Raw genomic sequence first — 15677 nt, 5'->3', positions numbered from 1 at the left:
GTGCATATTAAAACAATTAGTATAAAGACAATAAAATTGATAAGAATATATTTAGAAGATCATGCTTCTTTCCCTATCATCATTCTTAATATTGGGGATGGGGGTGGGAGGAGAGGATGTAGATGAAAATAATCAAATTGCATTTGAAATACTGAATTCTCAATGACAGTCCCTCAATCTTTTCATCTTTCAAAATCCAGCTTAGGTTAGGTGGCCAAAATAAGGTTCCCTCAGTCAGGCTCCCAGAGTGAAAAAAGAGGAAGCTGGATAATATCCCCTCAACAAGAAGACATAGAATGGGGAAGAGATAATTGCACACAAAAATATGAGTTATTAGGATAAAGAGGTATAAGGGCAGTTCTGCCTTCCCTGCAGCCTCCCATCCTACCCTCAACAGGCACGCGCTCACTAAGCCATCTGAGAAATCCAAGGATCACTTTGTGGCAGGAACAGACCATACAAACAATCTGTGAGAGCAATCAAGGAAGTAACTTCTTTAACAACAAAACCCACTAATTTATTTATGTGAGCGTAAACTCCTACACTAAATCATCCCAGCAGAGCCATTATGACTTATCCAGCTTAAAAATCAAACATTTTATAGAGATAGAAATAGATCCCTGACAACTGTTGAATCACAAGAGTCTAAGCAAATGCCATCTCCTCATTGTTTTAATACAGAACTCTTGAGAATTTTATTTGAATCATTTGTAAGCACTTTATATTAGTTATTTAAATTGGAAATTTTGTTTTAAAAGTCAGAATATATATTCACTTTAAAAAAAGCCAAGAGTCTAAAGTAAAATGAAAAGTCACCTGTCTGTCTCTCCACCACAATTCTATTGTCCAAAAATCTATCAATGATTTGATGTTTCTTCAAATTTCTTTCTATGAGTATAATGCAGATCTGAGCTGTCCAATAGTATAGCAACTAACCACCTGTGGCTGTTAAGTACTTGAAATGTGGCTCATTCACATGGAGATCTATTCTAATTGTAAATTACACACCAGATTTCAAAGACATGTTACCAAAATATATCAATAATTTTTATATTGACTAAATGTTGCCATAGTATTTCTGTTATATTAAGTATGTTATTAAAATTCATTTCACCCCTTCTTTTTACTTTTTAAAAAATATCCCTGGCTATCAGAAATATTTAAATTACACATATAGCTCACATTTATGGCTCACATTAAATTTCTGTTGGTCAGCACTGGTACAAAGGCTAACAGTGCAGGTTTTGGAGTTAGATTTACCTGAATGATACTACTCCTGACTATACCGTCTACTAGTTGTGTAATCTTGAACAAATTTCCTAACCTCTCTCTACCCCACTTCTGACATGTTCTGAGAATTAAATAAAATTCCTCACATAAAGCACTTAGCACACCTAGCACATAATAAATGCTCAATAAATATCTGATGGCAACAAAAGAACAAAAACTATAACCTAATTCTTTTAAAATCATTATACAGCACCTATCTCTTCAGAAACATCTCCTGATATGCCTCAAAGGCCACTATTGTGCACAGCAGGTATTCTCTGAAAAACAATGTACACCAAGCATTTTAATTCTCTCCTTCTCCCCACCCCCTCACACACACACACACACACACACACACAAATCTTAAACATACTACACATTCAGATTTAAAAATGTACAAAAGCAGTGTAGTATAGTGGGAAGACTGGAAAGAGAAAGAACTTTAAAAAAGAAAGATAGGCTCCCAATTTACTAGCTATGTACCCTAGGAAAATTACTGAACCTTTCTCTCTCAATATCCTCATCTGTACAACTGGGATAACAACAATCCTGCAGAATGTTAAGGTTAAATAGAATAATATATTTGAAAGAATCTACCATAGTACCTAACATTTCCCAGTTGCTTAATAATCATTTCCCTTCTTCTAGAAATCAAAATAAAATGCTAACTATTCAGACACACGCTATTGTTAATATTGCTGGGCCATAACTGCCAAAGCCTGTTCATACCCAGAAAAAGTAGCTTAAAAACATGCCAACTACACAGTTATCTTATCCCCTGTATAAACTGGAGCTATAAATGCATACTACTGTATACCCGTATAGGTAAATACTCCAGAAAAGATGAGTACTTCAGGGAAAAAAAAATCTAACTCTATGCCCTCTGTTTTTATTAAGTATTATAAGAGGAGTAAAAGATTGCTTCCAAATTACTGCCTTTTATGCAAGCTAACAGAAAACACTATACGCTGGGTTGTGCCTCAGGCCTCTGCTACAAAAAATGCAATAAGTTTCAATTTAGAGCTAAGAAAGTGTTATCTCTTCTGATAGATATCAAATATATATGAAATTAGACAACCCATATTTTATTCTCTTTGCCTTGGCTGCCACAATGCTCAGTAGTAAGGTTTATTCTCAATTTTAACAATTTTATTTGGTATGGGTTATGTGTTACCATATACTCAGGCTCCTGACCATCCATTCTCTCCACTCCCTTTAATTATCATTCTTCATTAATGCACTTACATCTTTTTCCTGTAATTTTAATGTACTTTATTGTAAGACAGTTAAAATTCCTTTTAGAAGTTAGCAGAGCAAAATAATAAATGCAACTGAAGTTCACAATAAATCCACAGGCAAAAAATTTAACTTTAAAAAGCTAACTAGGCCGAAGCCGGTTTGGCTCAGTGGATAGAGCGTCGGCCTGCGGACTGAAGGGTCCCAGGTTCGATTCCGGTCAAGGGCATGTACCTGGGTTGCGGGCATATCCCCAGTGGGGGGTGTGCAGGGGGCAGCTGATCGATGTTTCTCTCTCATCGATGTTTCTATCTCTCTATCTCTCTCCCTTCCTCTCTGTAAAAAATCAATAAAATATATTTAAAAAAAAAAAAAAAAGCTAACTAGAATAGAACTCAGGAAAAAACAGGGCAGTATATCCCATACTCCCACCATTACCACCAACATCCCACATACATTACACACATGTGCATACACACACCAAGTTAGCTGAAAATAATCAAGTTGCATTTGAAATTCTGTTTTTTACAACTATACATAATTATAATTATCCTATATAATAAAAGCCTAATATGCAAATTGACTGAACAGCGGAACGACTGGTGGAATGACTGGTCCCTATGACACAAACTGACCACGAGGGGGCAGATGCTCAATACAGGAGCTGCCCCCAGCCCGTAGGCCCCAGGCCAGCCAAGATGGGTGCCAGTGGGGGCCCCCTGATCACCTCGCCAGTTGCCCCACAGATCAGTCCTGATTGCTGGCCAGGCCTAGGGACCCTACCCTTGCATGAATTTCGTGCACTGGGCCTCTAGTATACTTTATAATGAACAGTTCTGTAAATCTGAACCTCCTATATGTTTCTAAATTGGTAACAAAACTGACCCATAGCTCAGAAAGCAGAACTCTTATTTCTAGTCTACATGGTCATCTCTCTAAGTACATGTTGAGAAACTTGAACTACTTTTATCTATAAACTAGAGGCCAGGTGCACATGCACTGATGGGGTCCCTTGGTGTATCCTGCGGGGATCGGGCCGAAACCATCAGTCCAATGCTGTCTGCCACTCCTGCCTGCCGCTCCTGCTCATCTCGGCCCTGCTGCGTCTGCCACCGCTGCCGCTCGGTAGGCTCACTGCTGCTCTGCTGTAATCTCCGGGCTGCAGCGGCCAGCCATGAGCCCTGTGTCTGGCTCCCGTCAGTCAACTGAGCAGTACTCCTGCTGTGGGAGCGCACTGACCACCAGGGGGCAACTCCTACATTGAGTGTCTGCCCCCTGGGTGGTCAGTGTGCATCACAGCGACCAACTGACGGGTTGTTCAGTCGCTCAGGCCTTTATATATATACTAGAGGCCCAGTGCACAGAATTCGTGCACGGGGGCGGTTGCGGGGCGGGGGGGGGGGGGTGTTGTCCCTCAGCCCAGCCTGCACCCTCTCCAATCTGGAACCCCTTGGGAGATGTCTGACTGCCGGTTTAGGCTCTCTCACAATCCGGGACCGCTGCCTCCTAACCACTCGCCTGCCTGCCTGCCTGATTGCCCCTAACCGCTTCTGCCTGCCAGCCTGATCGCCCCCTAACTGCTCCCCTGCTGGCCTGATTGACACCTAACTGCTCCCCTGCCGGCCTGATGGCCCCCAACTGACCTCCCCTTCCGCGACCCGCCCCCTCCACCAGGACCTGCCTCCTCCTCAGGAGGTGACGGAGATGCCGGGAACGGCCTCCTCCATGCCATGCAGAGCCGCGGGACCCCCAGGCCTCACCACGCGGAGTGGCCTACGGGCCCTGCCTCCACTGTGCGCGTAGCCATCTCACGGTGGCCAACTTGTGGCGGCCATCTTGTGGGTCACCTTGTGACAACATAGTGCGTGAGGGTGCGAAAACCACCTAGACTTTTCTTAGTATAGATAGATAGCGTGACAGTAGATACAGTAAAACTGACAAAGGTGCTGTCCTTCAGATAGCACACAAATGCCTTCACTTCCTGTTAAAATACCACCTCAAAACTTCTAATGCCAGCTTCAAAAGGATTCAGTGAAATCAATAACCCCATCATGTTCAAAGCTTTAAAAATCTAACAATAGGAAATTATATTGCTTCTAAAAAAATCAGTAAAAACAAGTCACATTGGCCTATTAAACTCGAGGAAAATAATTAATCATTTTCTAAATAAAAGATCTATTACCAGAAGTTACTGCATGTATAAATTTAAAAAGAATTTTTTCTTTCCATAATATGGTTGTTATTTCCCTATTTTGTATTAAATCTTTGGCAGTCTTATTTGAAGAGAATAAGAGATGTTTATAAGAGATGTAAGAAAGGCCTATCATGATATAAGAGATATAAGAGATGTAAGAAAAGCCTATCCCTTCTTTACAATGACTCTCAAATTTGTTTTTCCCTTTGACTGCCATGGACATTTCTACAAAATCCAGCCCTCATTATTTCCTCCATGATTGCTACAAGAACCTCCTGGCTGTTCTTTTTGCCCCACACTTCTTCCCACTCAAATCCATTCACAGTGTGTTGATATATAGTTGCTAGAACATCAACTCTGTTAACTAAACAGCATAATCCTGCATATCAACCATAAAATGAATAAAATCCAAATTTCTAATTTCACAATTTGTATCAATTGATAATTGATACAAATTATCAATACCAGTATACACAATAGGGATGACTCTCATCATCATTATGTTGAAAGGAGGAGAGCATAAAAGAATATAGAATGTATGATTACATTTATATGAAGTTCAAAAATAAGCAAAAATAATCAATGATAATATAAACCAGAATAGTGATTACCCTGAGTAGGGGCTGACTGAGAAGAGTGACAGGAATGTTCTGTATCTTGATCTACATGGTGATTACACAAAAGTACACATGTGTACAAATGCATCCAGCTTTATGTATGCTTCAGATTTGTGAGTTTTATCCACTTTACTATTTATATCTCAATAGAAAAATAAAGAAAAATAAATTTAAACAGTTGTGAATATTTACCTGATCATGTGGAGGATAAGAACTTTCTAAAAATCGGAGTACATAAGATAGATATCTAAGGAAAAGACTGATAAAAATATTTTCAACAAGGATGACACATAATACATTCCCATGTGCCTGTACGACATGAAGAAACTTTAGATCAGGGATCAATAAATTAAGTCTATGTCCTATTTCTATATGATCCCAGAAGTAAGAATGATGCTTACATTTTTAAAGGATTTCAAACACACACATACACACACACACACACACACACACACACACCACACATACACACACAAGGAAGAACATGCAACAAAGCAAAATATTTACTATCTGACCCACTAAAGAAAAAGTTTCCCAACCGTTGCTCTGAAAAATAACGTAAGAAACTAATAAGTGCCATCACTTATAAAAGCAAAACAGAGGAATCAAAATGTGGGTAGGAACAAGATTTCACAATGTACACTCCAATAGTATATCAATTTTCTTTTGTAACCATGTAAATGTTTTATCTATTCCAATGTATGATCTATCTAAAATTACTAAAAAAATAAAAATTAAAGATATTAATATTGTGATGGCCATATGTTCAGTTAGGAATTATGTTACAAGGAATGAAGGAGAGAATGGATATTGGACAACTGTATAGTCTGTCTGAACACTCAGGAACTTTCCCAGGGGAGTACTTGTCTTGTTTAGTTGATATTTCTGGAAATGTGCTTTGGTTGTGCCTACAACTTGTCTTTTATATGCCACAGACCAATCACAGACTCTTTTTTCCCATATTGATGATATTTATTTATTTATATTGCAATCACAGATTCTTATTTTCTTTTTTAATGTATCTTTATTGCTGAAAGTATTACAGATGTTCCCTTTTTATCTCCCATTGACCCTCTCTACCCTGCACCCATTCCCACCCAGGCCTTCACCCTATATCTGTGTCCATAGGTTATGCATATCTTATACATACAAAAGCCTAAGCAAGCGAACAACCGGTCGACCAGTCACTATGATGCGCACTGACCACCAGGGGGCAAACACTCAACACAGAAGCTGTCCCCTGGTGATCAGTGCGCTCCCACAGCCAACCTTCCACATCCAGCCAACCTCCCGTGGTCCCTCCTCCCCCCAGCCGGCCAAGCTCCCAAGGTCCCTCCCCCCAGCTGGTGAACCTCCCATGGTCCCTCCTCCCAGCTGGTCAACCTCCTGCGGCCCCTCCTCCCAGCCAGCCAACCTCTCGTGGCTCCCTCCCCCACCCCCCAGGCCGGCCAATCTCCCACAGCCCTGATTACCAGGATCACTGGCCAGGCTGAGGGAACCCACCCATGCACAAAGTCACGCACTGGACCTCTAGTATGCATAGAACTTCTTTGGTTAATCTCTCTCCACCCACGCCTTCCCTCTGAGATTCACCAGTCTGTTCCATGCTTCTCTGTCTCTGGATCTATTTTGTTCCTTTCTTAGCAATATTTTTTTTCCTTTCTTAATAATACCTTTAGCCTGGCTGAAATACAATAAAGTATGTATAATCCTAACCAAATTCATTTTCCCCTTGAGAGTTAGGAAAACAAGTCAGATAAATATTATACAAAAGACAATAAAACCAAAGATTTGATTACATTTATTAATGGTTTCAGGCCATTATCAGGATCTTACCATCATTCTAAATTGCTCCAGCTCTTGAAAATTTAAGTCAAATATCCCTCTCTAACCACATACGCCCTTTATACCCAGCATATCTGTTCTTGAAGCTCATCAGGAAATCAGATCAATGAGCCTTCCACCTTTCAGTCCTCTCCTATTTTCACTCCTACCCTGTGTTAAGCTCTACTCTGTCAGTTTAATCACGCTCACAGCCAAACCTTCAGTTCTCTTGCCCCCAAATTCCTGTCACACCTGCCCTATCAATCCTACTTCCTTATAGACATCTCCCATATGGATGTCCTAGGTATACAAATTCAAAAAAACTGTCCAAACTGAACTTATCAACTCTCTCCCAAGACTTGCTGCTTCTTCTATATTTAATATCTCAGTGAATAACATCAAAAATCATTCCACTGGCCCAGCCCAGAAACCCAGGAGTCACATTTGATTCCACCCTCTCTTTGAAACTCTCATATGGGTCACCAGAACCAATTAAAAAAAAAAAAAAAATCCGTCAGAAAATCAGAGGCTCTCGCCAATGTACATTACTCTACATAACAAAATTTCCACCATCTCCACCTCACCCATAACCCTATTCTTTGCCTGTACCACAACCCTTCCAGAAGATGTCTCCATTCCTTCATCCAAGGTGAAGCTACCTAGATCAGTGCTTCTCAAACACTAGTGGCAGGCTTTTGTAAAATACAATAAAAATGAATTACTAGGCAAGTGATTTTTTTTCAAAAGACATACAAAAAAAGAGTACAATTTTATTAAATCCAAATGACAAAAAAATTAGTCAAACTGACATATCTATTTCTAGATGTTCATTTCAATTGCTATAGGTATATAGTCAAGGACCAGTAACAAACAAAAACACTAAACCAGACCACAGCTGGCCCCTACCTCTAATCTGTTTCCTTTGTTTGCATTAATTTTCTCATTATAACACTATTCCCTAACTAACGTGCAGCCTTAACTTGAGCCTTAACCTAAACCTTTCTATTCTATCAGAGATTTACTTAACATGCATTTAGCTCACTTTAGTGATCAAAAGAACACAAACCAACACATAGTTCTACCTGTTTTCTCTCTGCTTTATATCCCTCTCTCCTTAATCTCCTCATTTAATAACCTGGGCGCCCTTCTCCCCTCTGAAATAATGGAATCCACTCCTCTATCAATTCCGCCTTCTCGGCACATGGAAAAGCAAGAATGCATAAAAGTTCGACAAGAAAATTTCAAAATGCCTCTACAATTAACAAAATTACTTTCACATAAAAACTTCTCAATGAATCTAATCCAAAACAGGGGACAATATTAAATTAGAATATAATATCTACACATCATACACTTGCTATGGAATAAGCACTCTCATATGGAGATTATACTAAATAACATTAGAGTCACAATTAACAGATGAATCCACAATTATATCTTGTGAAGTAAAGCAAATCTTCTATTAAACAGGCATTTCTAATTTTATTTGAGCAATAACGGAAAGAAAACATTGATCATAATGAAATCAGCCAAGTATATAAGCAATTGTACTTACGTGTTAGATGAAAGATTCCATCACAGGCACTAATATGAGATAAAAAGGCATTTCCCAGGCCTTGTCCTTGGTGAGCTCCTTTTACAAGACCAGCAATATCCACTACATTTAGAAAGGCAGGAATTTTACTGAAAAAAAAAAATGAAAGATGGTTTTATTGTAAAACAGTACTAAGAACCTATTTATGATTACCCTGGCAGGTGTGGCTCAGTTGGTCAGGCATCATCCCATGCACCAAAAGGTTGCTGGTTCAATCCCTGGTCAGGGTACATGCCTGGTTGCAGGCTCCATCCCCAGCAGGGGGTGTACAGGCGGCAGCCAATTGATGTTCTGCTCTCACATCAATGTATCTCTATCTCTCTCCCTCTAAAAAAAAAGAAAAAAAATTCAACAAAATTACATTTTTTTTTAAAAGAAACCTATTAATTAACCAAATGGACTTCCCAAACATTTTACATGAATTAAGTCTTTCTTTTCTTTTTTAATTTCTTGTTTATTGATTTGAGAGAGACAGTAAGGAAGAGAAAGAGAGATAGAAACATCAATTTGCTGTTCCACTACTTATACATTCATTGGTTGCTTCTTGTATATGCTCTAACTGGGGAGTGAACCCACAAGCTTTGTGTATTGGGACGACACTCTACCCTATTAAGCCACCTGGCCAGGGCCTAATTCTTTCCTTTCTAAAATAATGTTTAGAAGACTCTTAATAATGATTTAATAAATAAATAACAAAAACAAAACAAAAAAGAAATAATTTTTTAGTACATTAGGACTTTCTTACCTAGGTAAGTGTTATAAAGCAGAGTAGCTGTTTTTATTGTGTCTCTAAAGATTAAAACATATTATCATATTCTAATTGGCATATACACCTGCACATGCACACACACACACTCAGTAGAGAACGTTTAAAGAGTATACTGATTCAATGCAAGGTAATCATCATAGAATAAGCCACCGTACCTTGTGTCAGGCATTGGACTAAATGCTTTACATGCATTATCATTTCAATGTTCAAAACAATTCTATCAGGTAGGTGTTATTTATTAAGCCTACTTTACAAATGAGGAAATTAAGCCTTAGAGCAATTAAGAAACCAGTTGTGGGGATTCAAACACAGGATATCTGGGTTCACATTTAATCACCATATAGATTATCTAGCCCAAACTGCATATAATGATGTGATCCAGTTACCACAGTAATAATCCAGTTGTTAACAACAGCAACCGAATTAAACAGATATACAAAATAACCTTTGCTTTGCTCAAAGTAAAGTCACAGTTAACACAAATCAGAAACCAAGTTAGGAAAACCAGTCAGCCACGTAGAAATGGAAATTAAGTTATATGAGTAAATAAAGTTTTCAACATCACATGACAAAGGTGGATGCTAGAGTTGTATGTATTATGTATTCTCTGTCAATTTTTAAAGAGTATTCATTTTTTAGAATGTCAGTTTCACCATATGATAAAATACAACATGAAAGTTCCACAAAATACTTCCCTATTATCTGCATGGAAAATGAATCCTTTAAAATTAATTGTTCCATAAAAAATTTTTATACAGATAGTAATTACTTGGCAATTGTTATCAGCAAATCCACAAGAAATACACACAAAATGTGGTTAGTTTTTTTTGTTGGATATTGTGGTTGCCTCCCCAGAATCCTTTGCTCCTCCTCTTGGTAACTATATTGATTTTCATTTGGCTAGCCAAACCTCCCCAAGGTATCCCAGAGCTTTGGAGAAGCTGGCTCTACCCCTACCTCTAAAAGGGTGGCATATACTTTAGGCCTATACCAAGCAGTTTAATCTCCTCCCCTAGGCATGATTAATGATTCTAAGATCTTCACCTTGCCCCATTTGCCTAGAAAGACTTAAGGAGGTTTGCCAATGGAGCTTAGCAGTGTTCTGGCTCATGAGTCTTCTGAGAGAGCTTCTAGAAGTAAACCCCTCATCCTCCACTCTGAATGAACATGGATGAGAAAGTATCCAAGTCCAAGATTTGAGAGACAGCCTGTGACCACAAGGAGGAAGCAATCTTATGATCAAGCTGATAAAGAAAGTAAAATGGAAAGAGAAAAGACACCAATTCTACACAATTGAGTTACTGAAACCAACACTAAACATCATGCTACCTATGATAAAACAACTAGGGGCCCAGTGCATAAATTCGTGCACCTTGAAAGGAACTGTAGGCTGTGAGGCTGCAGTGGGCACAGGGCCGGGTCTCAGCCCACCCTCCATGCCCCCGCCCAGCCCCCAGGCCCCTGTCTGCCAGCAGCCCCGCTCCCACCGCCACCACTCCCAAGTGCTGACAGCGCCAGCCCCGCTTGCACCCACTGACAGTGTGGAGCGATTGGGGCTGGCACCGTCAGCAGGTGTGAGCAGAGGCTGCTGCCCCGATCACCCCTTAGGAGAAGGGGGAGGTGGAGAAGTCCTCAGGAGTGATCGGGGCTGGCAGCTGCCACTTGCACCCGCTGACAGCGCCGAGCAATCGGGACTGGCACTGGGCACCAGCAGCGGGTGCAAGCGGCAGCACTCGCTGTGGGTGCGAGTGGGGTCAGTGTCGGCAGTGGATACAAGCGGAGGTTCTGAGCACCGGGCAGGATCATGGTGCGCAGGAGCAAAGAATTTTCAGTAACCACCAGAGGCTCACCTGGATGACAGTGACCGGCGCCCCCGCTCACCTGCTCCACTATCCCACCACAGCCACTGCCTGTCATGCTCCGTGCACACCCCTTAGTGGTCAGTGCACCTCATAGCAACCAGTTGTTTGGTTTTTCAGTTGTTCCACCATTCAGTCTATTTGCATATTAACCTTTTATTATATAGGATATGTTGAAGTCAATATGTTAAGTACAACCAAACTCATCCTAAGTGATATTTCTAAAAATTAAAACCACCCATATGATAAATATAAAGTTCAGTAGCATAGATATGAGTGAAAAGGCACTGAATTTGAAATGAGAAGCCTTGGGTTCTATTCCTGGTTGACATTAACTATGTGTAGCCTTGAGCAAATCATTTCACCTTTCTGGGCTTCCTTTTTTAAGGAAACTAAACAGGACAATCTATAGTTCTAAGATTCTATATTGTAATGAAAATTAGTTTCTTAATTCTGATTCTAGATTTAAGGTTTAAACTAGTAACACCACATCTAAAAACAAAACAAAACAAAAAAAACTGGCCCTAGCTGGTTTGGCTCAGTGGATAGAGTGCGGATTGAAGGGACCCGGATTTGATTCCGGTCAAGGGTACATGCCTGGGTTTTGGGCTCAATCCCCAGTAGGGGATGTGTAGGAGGCAGCCAATCAGTGATTCTCTCTCATCATTGATATTTCTATCTCTCTCTCCCTTTCCTTTACTCTCTGAAATCAATCCTATATAATAAAAGCCTAATATGCTACCTGTCCGGTCATTCATTCAACCAAAGTGTAATATGCTAATGATATGGTAAGGCCACTGAACCTCTTGCTATGACGTGCACTGACCACCAGGGGGCAGATGCTCCGACTGGTAGGTTAGCTTGCTGCTGGGGTCAGGCCGATAGGGACTGAAAGAGACGGGCCAGCCATGCCCTGGAGCCCTCCCGCGGTCCCTGGCTGGCTGGCCAACTTCCGATGTCCCTCCCCAGTCCCGATTGTGCACCAGTGGGGGTCCCTCAGCCTGGCCTGCACCCTCTCACAATCCGGGACCCCTTGGGGATGTCAGAGAGCCAGTTTCGGACTGATCCCACAGGCCAGGCTGAGGGACCACACTGGTGCACAAATTCGTGCACAAGGCCTCTAGTAAAACTATTAAAAAAAACAAAAAACTTGAGTACTAATTCAAGGATATTTGATGACTATATAGATAATTTCATGACTATTTGAGCAAAATAATGTTCTTATGAAACTTTCTTGACACTAAAACAGGGGTCCTCAAACTTTTTAAACAGGGGGCCAGTTCACTGTCCCTCAGACCGTTGGAGGGCCAGACTATAGTTTAAAAAAAAAACTATGAACAAATTCCTATGCACACTGCACATATCTTATTTTGAAGTAAAAAAACAAAACTGGAACAAATACAATATTTGTATTTGCATGTGGCCCATGGGCCATAGTTAGAGGACCCCTGCACTGAAACAATAAAGCTAAAAATCTTTTTAATCACTATAATATAATGAATGCAGAATACTAAAAATATTTATATGTTTTTCTTCAATAGAAACAGGTTGAATAGGATATTCCTTCATCAAAAAAATCTAAGCCCTGGCCAGGTGGCTCAGTTGGTTGGAATGTCATCCCATACACCAAAAGGTTGAAAGTTCAACTCCCAGTCAGGGCATATACCTAGGTTGCAGGTGAAATCCCTGGTCAGGGTGTATATGGGAGGCAACTGGTCAATGTTTCTCTCTCTGTTCCTCTCTCTAAATATCAATAAAAACATATCCTCAGGTGGAGATTTAAAAAAGAACAAAAAACTAAAATCTTACAATACAGCAGATAAGTTTGGGGTAGTAAGAAAAAGTAGTTTGAATCATCGTCAATTTTTTATTTGCTTGACCACAGAGGCCAAAATCCATAAAGGTATTTAGTCAATGTTCATTACTAAAGAGAAAGCCAGGGGAAATTTTAAGAGATAATTTCCTCATTGCCAAAAATTTCAATAAATTTTAAGTCCAAGAGCTTAAAAATTATTCTCTTCATGTTTCTGAAAATTTTCAGCAATGTCACATGATCACACAGTCTGGCAGTGGCAAGGGCCCACACAAAGAGAGAGACAGAGTGGGGAGAGAAGGCAGCGCAACAGTAACTGGGGCGCTATCCAGGGTCCAAATCAGGAGACAACCCATTAGGATTAAGAGATTGGCTACATTATAAAGCATATTATTGGGACAACTGGAGAAATCTAAATGGAACTGGTGAATTAAGATGGTAATATGCGATCAATGTTAATGTCCTGATTTTGATGGATTTACTGTGGTTATGTAGGACAGTGTCTGTATTTCATAAATACAAACTGAAGAACTGAAGTGCAATGTGGCATCAAGTCTGTGACTTATTCTCAAAGGTTTGGAGAAATTTACATGAAGGGTATATAAGCATTCTAAGTGTAATTCTGTAGCTTTTATATAAATTTGAAATCATTTAAAAATAAAACATTTTTAAAAGGGACACCAAAGTTACCTTAAGAAACTAATTTGAGGGATATATATGCCAATTAGAATATGATAATATGTTTTAATCTTTAGAGACACAATAAAAACAGCTACTCTGCTTTATAACACTTACCTAGGTAAGAAAGTCCTAATGTACTAAAAAATTATTTCTTTTTTGTTTTGTTTTTGCATATTACCCTGTTACTATATAGGATAGAGGCCTGGTGCACGGGTGGGGGCCAGCTGGTTTGCCCTGAAGGGTGTCCCAGATCAGGGTGGGGGTCCCACTTGGGTGCCTGGCAAGCCTGGATGAGGGGATGATGGCTGTTTGCAGCTGGTCGCACCCCCTTGAGGGTGGGGGTTCCCACTGGGGTGCCTGGCCAGTCTGGGTGAGGGGCTGAGGGCCGTTTTCAGGCTGGCAGTTGACTGAAGCTCCCAACCTCTCCTTTTTTTCTTTTTTATTATTCTGGGATTTATTTACCTTCTATGGCTGTCACTGGAGCTGAGAGCCGGCTTTAGCTCTGAGGCTCAGCTCCAGCTCTGAGACCTCGGCTGCTGAAAGCAGGTATCTGGGTTTGTTTGGGTTTATAATTGAAACTCTGTTGCAACTCCAGCTCTGACGGCTGAAAGCAAGTTTCTGGGGTTTGTTTAGCTTCTATAATTACAACATAGTTTCTTAGAGTGCAAGCTCAGAGCCCAGCAGCGGCAGGCCCGGAAACTTGGCTTCCTCCTTCACTGGAGCAAGCATGCCTCCTGTTCGCTTCAGCTGCCTGGCTGCCGGCCACCATCTTGGTTGGCAGTTAATTTGCATATCTCGCTGATTAGCCAATGGGAAGGGTAGCGAAGTTACAGTTAATTACCATGTTTCTCTATTATTAGATAGGATTATGGTTTACTTCATGTTTTTAAATCTAGAAAAAGATTAATAATACCTCAAGTAAAAAAGTATCCTATTTCTGTAAGTACATGTGCACACATTCAGGGGTAAATGGAAAAATATACCTCCAATGTATTTACTATATCAAGGTAAAAGTATAGGTGATTTTTATTCCTCTCTTTATACATTTCCATATTGTCTGAACCTCCTACAAGAAACTTGTATTATCTTACTTTTTATAATTAAAGAAATAATTCATACTTGTTATAAAAATTTCAAATACAGAGGAATTCAAAAAATGAAGTAAAAATCACCTTAAAATCCCATTACCCAGAGATAACCATCAAGTAATTTTTGATCTTCATACATTTTCCTATGAATATACACATATATGTATAATTTTACATAAATGAGATCATATAAGATTAATTACTCCATTTCATATTCCCTAGAAAAAATAACTGCAATTGTTAACAACCAGATGTATTCATTTTCACCCTTGTCCATGCTCTGCTTTACTTTGCACCCCAAAACAATACTGCTATATTAATTTTGGGAAATAAAACTTTCTACATGATTTTAAATATATCACTAACAGATATTTAGTCAGTTTATACAGGGCAACCAAATAAAAAATGGCATAAAGATTTTCTTACCTTACTGGTTTGTGGTACTGGCAAAGAAAATCAAACCTTTCATCTGGCACAGGTACTCTGCTCTCATTGGGGTCAATAGTGCAAAACGGGAAGTTCTCTGCTGAAGCCTGACTATTGGTTAATACATTGAAGAACGTAGATTTCCTAAAATGAATAAAAACAATTGAATCAATTCTTAGGCTAAGACTGAGAAAAAATTATCTAATTTCAATGCTCAAATAAGATTTATGAGGATTTATAAAACCAATCTGGGATGCAGGTGAGGAGGAAGAATACAATTTTTCTAACAGAAATTAATGAAATTTAC

The 15677-nt window shown here is 39.7% G+C and overlaps 1 protein-coding gene across 8 annotated transcripts in view; it reads right to left on the bottom strand.

Annotated features, from left to right (window-relative positions):
- OLA1 (Obg like ATPase 1) overlaps positions 1 to 15677 on the bottom strand; it is a 172493-nt gene that overhangs the window by 126986 nt on the left and 29830 nt on the right. For 7 of the 8 annotated variants that reach the window (XM_036319375.1, XM_036319379.1, XM_036319380.1 and 4 more), the window contains 2 exons: positions 15371 to 15514; positions 8696 to 8823 (listed from right to left, as the gene is read on the bottom strand). In XM_036319375.1, coding sequence (XP_036175268.1) covers positions 8696 to 8823; positions 15371 to 15514 — 272 coding nt within the window. Of the gene's footprint in view, positions 1 to 8695; positions 8826 to 15370; positions 15515 to 15677 lie in introns of those variants that run through there. The other variant, XM_036319381.1, reaches the window with a different exon arrangement.

Source organism: Myotis myotis, unplaced genomic scaffold, assembly GCF_014108235.1.
Source record: "Myotis myotis isolate mMyoMyo1 unplaced genomic scaffold, mMyoMyo1.p scaffold_m19_p_8, whole genome shotgun sequence".
Lineage (NCBI taxonomy): Eukaryota > Metazoa > Chordata > Mammalia > Chiroptera > Vespertilionidae > Myotis > Myotis myotis.
This window is presented reverse-complemented; position numbering and strand designations above follow the sequence as displayed.